Genomic DNA, 8538 nt, shown 5'->3' with positions numbered 1-8538 from the left:
CCCATCTATGGAACTCTTTCCCTCACGGGCTTTCCATAGGCGTCGTACGAGTTACTCATAGAACTCTTCAGCCCATGCACTGAAGCTTGTGCCTTCCCAGGATCGAACCTAAGACCACATGGATATAAGATCGGGATAGCGTTGGGTCGATCGGGGCAGTGGGCTGTATGGGCGGTCCACTGGGCCTGTAATGGGTCGTTACAATGTTTATCCCGTGGGGCAGATACAAATTGGCTAAGTTTGTTAACACAATAAGCCAAATCAGGCCGAGTGACTGTGAGATACAAGAGTTTTCCTACCAACTTACGATACAAAGAAGAATCAGGGAGCAATTCACCATCATCATGTGAAAGTTTGAGGTTAACGTCCATAGGCGTTGTTCGTGGTTTACATCCAAGGAGACCAGTGTCAGTGAGCAATTGCAAAGCGTAATGACGCTGGCAAATATAAATTCCACGCGTTGATCGTGCAACTTCAATGCCAAAAAAGTATTTTAAATCACCTAAGTCCTTCAATTTAAACTGATCATTGAGAAATATCTTCAAGGCCCTGGCCTCTGCCTCGTTATTCATGGCTAAAACCACATCATCCACATAGACTAACAATGCTATGAATGCATTATTATGAGTTCAAGTGAACAGAGAGTGATCCGCATGTGACTGGACGAAGCCAATACGAAGTAAAGTAGAAGAAAACTTTGTATACCACTGTCGTGATGCTTGTTTAAGACCGTATAGGGACTTGTGTAGCTTGCATACAGCGTGAGAAGGTGACTCCCCCTTGATCTGATAACCAGGAGGTAAGGACATGTAGACTTCTTCAGAAATATCACCGTGCAAGAAGGAATTATTGACATCTAACTGCATCAAATGCCATCCACGCACAGGAGCTAAAGCCAACAAAGTCCGAACTGTAACAAGCTTGGCAACAGGAGAGAAGGTTTCAAAATAATCAATCCCTTCTTGTTGAGTATAATCCTTTGCCACTAAGCGAGCCTTACAGCATTCAAGGGTGCCATCAGCTAAGAATTTGGCTTTGTACACCCATTTACACCCTACAACACTCTTCCCGGGTGGCGAAAGCACAACGGTCCAAGTACCATTGCGTTCCAGGGCTTTCAATTCATCCAACATGGCTTGTCGCCACTCCGAAAAAACAACAGCTTGAGAAAAGGATTGAAGTTCAACAACATTGGATATAGCATTGATAAGAACTCTATATGAAGGGGATAATTTGCTGTCATCAAGCACATTAGTCAATGGATGATTAGTAGAGGATGGAAATGTAGAATTAGCAGTGAAGCAATGATAGTCTCGTAGGTGGGATGGTTGAACATGAAGCCTGCCAGAACGAGTGTGAGGAGGATGTTCATCACCATCAGACGCGGAGATTGATTCGGGTTGAGTTGGCAAAATACTATCACAGAAAGGATCTACTTGGGGCGTATTTTGACTCTCAAAGGGAAACACATTCTCATGAAAAACAACATCACGAGATATGTAAGTTTCATTCGTTTCTAGATTAAGGAGTTTGTATGCCTTGTAACCAGATTGGATACCCAAGGAAGACAGAATTTATGGCACGAGCGGAAAACTTTGTGCGTTGGCTTGGTAACGTGGAAGCATAACATAAACAGCCAAAGGACTTGAGATGTGAATAGTTTGGGAGTTTATGATGTAACAATTCAAAGGGAGATTTATTATCCAAACGTGGAGAGGGTGTTCGATTTATCAGATAGGCTGCAGTGATGATGCAATCATTCCAATAAGGCAAAAGAATGCATGATTGAAACATTAAGGTTCGTGCAACATTCAAAAGATGTTGGTGTTTGCGTTCCACGACAGAATTTTGCTGTGGACGCTCAACACAAGACTTGTAAGAAATTATACCTTTTGATCTAAAGAATTCAGCGAAAGTTAATTCATGGGCATTGTCAGACCTGACTGCCTTAATATTGGCTCGAAATTGAGTTGAGACCAGCTGACAGAAATCAGGAAAGATGGTTAACACATCAAATTTCCTCCTTAGTAAATGAACCCAAGTAAAACGTGAATGATCATCGACAATGGTGAGAAAATACCTATATCCCTCGACACTCAATGGATGAAAAGGACCCCAAATGTCAATGTGGATAAGATCAAAGGAAGCATCACATATTGAATTATTGGAGAGAAATGATAATCAATTTTGTTTGGACATATGACAAATTGAACAATCAAACGATTCATCACGTTTTATTGAGTCAATACCCGAATTTTTACCTATTACAGAAAGTCGAGAAAAAAAAGATGGCCCATACAAAAATGCCACAATTTGCTTTGAGTAGATGAAACATTACATACAGTTGGAGATCAACTTGAGGTGTCTAGAACATATAGGTTGCCAACTCGTTTACCCGTCCCAATCATCTTGCCCTCGGTGAGAACCTGAATATGACAAGAATCAGAGGAGAATGACACTGGGCAATGCATGTCTTTAGTTAATGCACTTATGGATATGAGGTTAAAGTGGAAGGCAGGAACACATAATACGTTCTCAAGCAAGAAATTAGAGGATAGATGAACTGATCCTATATGTGGTACCGTTGTATTGGAATTGTCTGGAAGGGTGACATTAGAAGAAACAGGTATAGACACATGATACATGGATGGTGAGCAACAAATGTGGTGAGTGGCACCAGTGTCCAATACCCAATGCTTATGAATATTGGGAAGAACACTAAGACAATAAGGAAATGTACCACTGAAACAAGAAACCGAAGATTCACAAGGCTCATACTGTTGTGAATCCGAAGAAGTGCCACAATCAAGTTGGAGTTGAGAGCTCAAGAATGCAATGAGTTGTTTGCAATCTTCTCAGGAGCTTGAGGACAAGAGGTACCTCGAACTTGATTACCATGAATCCTATTGTCAGATTGTTTGGTCTTGTGCTTCGGATGTCCCGGTGAAAAGCCATGTATCTTGTAGCACTTATCCACAGTGTGTCCTGGAATGTTACAGTGAGAACAAACAGGTCTATTATCAATTTTATTACCTCTACCATCTCTACTGCCGAATGACCCCTTGACAGCAGCAATGTGAGGTGAGTGAAAAGATGTGGAAGACTTATTCATAGATGAACCAAGCACTTCATTGTGAATGGAACTGCTGCCTCTCTTCTTGCATGATCAATGAGAAGATCTTCGAGATAGTAGGCAATGGGTCCATCATGAGAATCTGAGCTCGATTCTGAGCATAAGACTCATTTAATCCCATGAGGAACTGCATGCTGCATTCCTGATTGTGATAGTTGACCCAATCCTTCATTGCACCACATTGACACACCGAAATTGGTTGAAACTCTTTCAATTCATCCCAAAGTGTTCTCATTCGCGTGTAGTATGTGCTAATCTCCATAGAACCTTGCTGTAATCCATTCAACAGCTTCTTAATTTGGAAGATGCGAGGAGCATTGCTCTGTTGAAAACGATCGCGTAGATCTGACCAAATTTCTTGCGCTGTTGATAAATACAGCAAGCTATCGGCGATTTCACGATTAACTGAATTTAGTATCCATGATATTACCATACTATTGCACCTCAACCATGATCCGTATAGGAGATCATCAATTGGGGGTCGCGAGAAGCTACCATCGACAAATCCAAGCTTATTCTTGGCTGTCAGAGCCATTGACACATAGCACGATTCCAAGTATAATAGTTCGCACCTGTGAGAATATGCGACACTAAGTTCAAACCTGGATGATCAGCGTTGTTCAAATAGAACGAGCTGCTGGAATCTTCCACCGATGCTTGAGCAGCTGCCTGATTGCTAGGATCTTGACCACCTTTGGCCATGGAAAGCAGTTACAGAGATTGGAGCAGAATCAATTGCTCTGATACCATTTTAGAAATGCAATGAACTCTCAAAAGTGAAGCTTTTCGTATTATAACCGCAATGCGGAATCGAAGATGATTACATGAGCTTATATCATCAGTGGGGGGACCTATCTCCTATTTATACCAGCAATGAAGGAAGAAAACAATGTAAAAGATAAAACGTGTGTGTGTCAAAGTGTGTTTACAAAAGTGTGTTCTAATACAATATTTCATAAAATTAAAATACCAAACAAGAAATTTGTCCTCGTAATTGCATTAAACAATTCTTCGGTAGAATCGGCATTGATGGGGATTTTGCACTTTGCTTACGAAAAACACAGGAAAATTTCCGGAAAATTGTCTGAATGGCAAACAAAAGTACTCTCTCATACAAAGATGCCTATATTGATATATTATTAGAATAAGTAATGAACATCGAGTAAATGTCAGTGAATCAATAGATCAAAGACAATACATACTAATCATCAACCCCACTAAACAATGATCTAAGTACTTTTTTTCGTTCTACTATAACCTCGTCCATCACCGATATGGGCATCCATTTGCTCACGAAAGAAGTAGTCGTACGTAACATCGACCTCGAGTAATCATAATAATGATCAATATCATCAAGATACGGTATAATAAATCGAGGATTAGAAAAATTGTCAATAAAAAAAAATCACACAACTGAATAAAAATAAGATAAACATCTTGCCAACATATTTTTGTAACATCTTAAAAATTTAAAGGTCCATGTGAACCACATGCAAATCATCAAATTTCTTATGTATTTTAATTAATTTATTTTTAATACATTAAATTCAAGATTTTAAGATGAATATATTTTTTTTATTCTTGCTTAATTAAGATTGCATGATATAAGGTTTTTAGCAGTATTTCACGCTCGAAGGAAGAAACGGAGACCGATGACAATTAAGAAAAACGTTTTTATTAAATAACTATTTTTAATTATTTAATATATGGTGTTAATAAGGGTGATTTTCGTAAATGGACTTTGTTAAGGTATTTTTACTCAACAAGTCATATTTTTAATTGGTACGCAAAATTTTGCAAGTCAGAGGACTTTTTGAGGACTCGTACCTAAACAAAATATTTTTCGAGAGTGTTTTTGGGCTTAATAGGATTATTTTATTGCATTATTGGCCTAAAATCCTTTTTAACCCCATTATTTTAATTAAGGGCTCATTATATATTAATTATTATATTAAAACCTACAATCTAAACCCAAATCCTCCTACCCTAAACATTTCGGCCACCCTCTATATTTTCCAGCAGCATTTTCAAAGAAATCTCCTGCAGAAACCTTTTTCAAAGAACTTCTTCCCCGCTTCTACGGAGCACGTTCTACGCGAGTATCTTCAAGGTTTTTGAGCGTAGTAACGAAAAGGCACACCATAGATCCCATTTTTTCTCATCATTCATGCTATGTTATTATGGTGTGTGTGTGTGTGTTCGCATGAGGAATGCATGAACCTTTTACGTTGAATCGTTTATGCATCGTTTTGTCACGAAATATGCATTTGTTGTCATGTAACTCACGTTTTTTGTTGTTGTCGTGTAAGGGGCTTCCGGTTTGTGATGCTAGGGGGATGAACACGTCAAGGGTTAAGGTATTTAAGTGCTTTAGTAGAGGTTCGGTTGGACCATGGTGAGGTCCGATCGAACATAGGTCATGTTGGTGAGGTTTGCGGCTAGGTCGAGCATGGGAATGAGAACCGGCTGTAGGGGAGCCTATCCAAGCCACGGTGCAGTCCCTAAGGGGGGTTTGGGATGTGGTCTAGGAGGGCTCAACCATGGCTGGTCTTTTTGTAGAGGTCGGTCGTTGTGCTTGTACCGAGAAGGGTTAAGATTGGGCTTGTTTTGGGTGAATCGCGTAGGACGGATTGCATGGGCAGTATGCATGTCCAGGGTTGGTCCAGTAGGGCGTCCTTGGCATGATCTTGGTCCTAGGTGATGTTGGCTCAAATTTATCTTGGTCAACTTCGGATTTTGGTTGGCTTCGGGTCGAAATTTTGAGGTCTAGGGGCAAAATGGTCAATTAGGGTTTCAAGGGGTAAAATAGTCATTTTACACTTGGTTCGAGTCAGCAGTTCTGGCTGTGCCTTGATCACAAAATCACACATTTTTAATGCATATGCTATCATGAACATGACCTTTTATGAAAATATGAAAAACATGTTGAATGATTGATTTTAAGAAAAATTTACGTATATGCATGATTTTTATAAGTGATGAATATGATGACATGTTTTAAAGGAAGGGAGTTGGTGGTGACTAAATACGATGATACGATAATACGATGACATGTAGGGCCAATGCTCAGTGGATGGGTAATATTGTCGCTGATGTCCCCGTCGCCGGGTACCGTGGTTATACATAGATGGATCCATCGACTAATACGATGATACGAAAGTCATAGCTAATGAACGGAATTCAAATAAAGAAAATGAACATGTATATGATGATATGTTGAAATATGTTGTGACACGTTATGCTTTGACACGATAAGTTAAGTTCACGCTTTTAAGATCATGTAGTTTATTTTAAGTACAATACTTTTCACTGTTGCATGTTATGTGCTTGTTATAACGATTTTGGTGTGTTGAGTCTGTAGACTCACTAGGCGTGAATGATACTGGTAAGCATATTGATGAGGAGATTAGAGGCAACGAAGACTGAGTAGGCGGGGCTGGATGTGCGCACGCTAACCCGATGACTATAATTTTCTGCACATCATGTTATGAGTTAGAAGAAATCATGGATATTTTCATACTCTTTCATTTTTATATATTGATGGTTGCCAAGATTTTTGCATGTTTCACTTATGAATTATTTTGCTCGACAGTCTAGGCTTTGACGTTTTGCCATATTTTTACTAGTATTAGAACCATTTTATTTTAAAATGTGTGTTTTTCAGCAAATTATTGCATACAGACATTTAAATACATTTTCGAAATTTAGCTTTGAAACAAAAAATTCTAGTAGTATTTTAAGTAGTAGAAGTAACAGTTGGTATCAGACCAAGGGTTCTGTATAGGGTTGTGCCACCGTCAGCTTTAGCAACTCAGTCTTCAAGCCTCAAGTCATTAAATTTAAATGTTTTTAATACTATCACATGCATGTTTACATGATATACACTTTACAGTATATGTTTATTTCTGTATATGCATGTAACGACATGAAATAAGAAATTATATGATTTTCATGCATGCTGACTTTGTGGTGGAATTGTACATGATTAAGAATTTGGCTAATAAGCGTTAGGAAAGGATTGAAAGTGATTTAAATATATTGATTTTTGGTTAGTAGTACTGGTGTTATACTATTTAGGTAATTGGCATGCATGAAACCCTATTGAAAAAAATACCATTTAAAAATAAGCGTAAATATTTAATAGAGTAAAATAGTACAGTTTAAAATGGCCAAACTCGACCAACAGAAATAGCGTAAACATGACGAGTAAAAATCCTAGTGATCATCATTGTATCAAAACCAATGTATAAAAATACTCATGTCCTCTCAAATCTCCAAAAATCATAATGTGCGGAAGAAATACGGTCATCGGGTCGTGCGCACATATCCAATCCTGCCTACTCAGAGTTCGGCACCTCCAGTCCCCTCGAAAACATGCTCACCTGGATCACACATGCCTAGTGAGTTTAAAGACTCAACACACCTGTACCAAGATAACAAGTACATATATATATCACACAACGGTGAAAATATACTGTACTCAACATACCTTTTATGAACTTAAAAAGCGTAAATGTAAACGTGTCATATGCTATCATAACATGTCAAAACAACTCATCATAACATCATTCCCTTATACATCATTTCCTTTAATGCATTCAGTTCATTAGTTGTGACTTCTGTAACAGCTTTATCGTTCATCATTATACGATGGATCTATCTACATAAAACTGTGGTACCCTGCAGTTGTCGGACATCAACGACAGTATTACCCATCCACTGTGCCTAAGCTTCATCATTAGCATTTACATATACATATGAAGCATTTACATATACATCGTTAGTCACAACCAATTCCCATCCTTCAAAGCATCATCATTTTGATCACTTAACAAAATCATGCATATGCTGAATTTTCTTAAAATCAAGCACACAGCGTAATTTTCAAAATTTCATAAAAATCATAATCATGATGCATAAACATTTAAAAGCATGATAAATTTGTGATCGGGCACTGCCAAGACTAAAATCTCATCCCGGGGGCAAAATTCCTGCATCGATCTTGTCATAGTAAATATTTGGATGCTGAAGAATCGTGTGTTGGGCACCTTGAGGTGACTTGAACACAATAAATCAATGAGCTGCAATAACTCGTGTTCTAAGAAAGTATACACCGATGAATTAAATCGAGTTTTGTTACAAACCAAGCGGAAAACACTTGAAGTAACCATTCGTTAAGAAACACTGATAAATTTTGTATCATGTGTCACTGATTAACTAAAAATATCGGGAATCAGTTGTCGTCTATATCAGTTAAGTTATGGCAAGAACTGAACTGACGGATCCTCTAACTGATCAAGTCAATTTGAAAATAGAAGTTAAACAGTTAAATACACAAGATATGTTTATGGATGTTCGGAGACTTCAACTGCTCCTACGTCATCCCTTCTACCACCTCGGGTAGG

At 38.4% G+C, this 8538-nt stretch overlaps 1 protein-coding gene across 1 annotated transcript; it reads right to left on the bottom strand.

The window, feature by feature from the left end:
* Nucleotides 1-3128: 3128 nt before the first annotated feature.
* LOC142506154 (uncharacterized) lies at nt 3129-3835 on the bottom strand. The gene is made up of 2 exons (XM_075619317.1): nt 3736-3835; nt 3129-3655 (listed from the first exon to the last, which is right to left on the bottom strand). Exons 1-2 carry the CDS (start codon nt 3833-3835, stop codon nt 3129-3131), a joined length of 627 nt encoding a protein of 208 aa, XP_075475432.1.
* Nucleotides 3836-8538: the final 4703 nt, after the last annotated feature.

This window comes from Primulina tabacum, chromosome 1, assembly GCF_025594145.1.
Source record: "Primulina tabacum isolate GXHZ01 chromosome 1, ASM2559414v2, whole genome shotgun sequence".
Taxonomy (NCBI): domain Eukaryota; kingdom Viridiplantae; phylum Streptophyta; class Magnoliopsida; order Lamiales; family Gesneriaceae; genus Primulina; species Primulina tabacum.
This window is presented reverse-complemented; position numbering and strand designations above follow the sequence as displayed.

What these genes read in the sequence shown, in the direction of transcription:
- LOC142506154 (XM_075619317.1), bottom strand. Translation starts at nt 3,835, where the DNA reads ATGGCCAAAGGTGGTCAAGATCCTAGCAATCAGGCAGCTGCTCAAGCA. An exon ending in GAACAACGCTGATCATCCAG is followed by an intron (nt 3,656 to 3,735) that starts GTTTGAACTTAG and finishes TGGCTCTGACAG; the next exon opens with CCAAGAATAAGCTTGGATTT.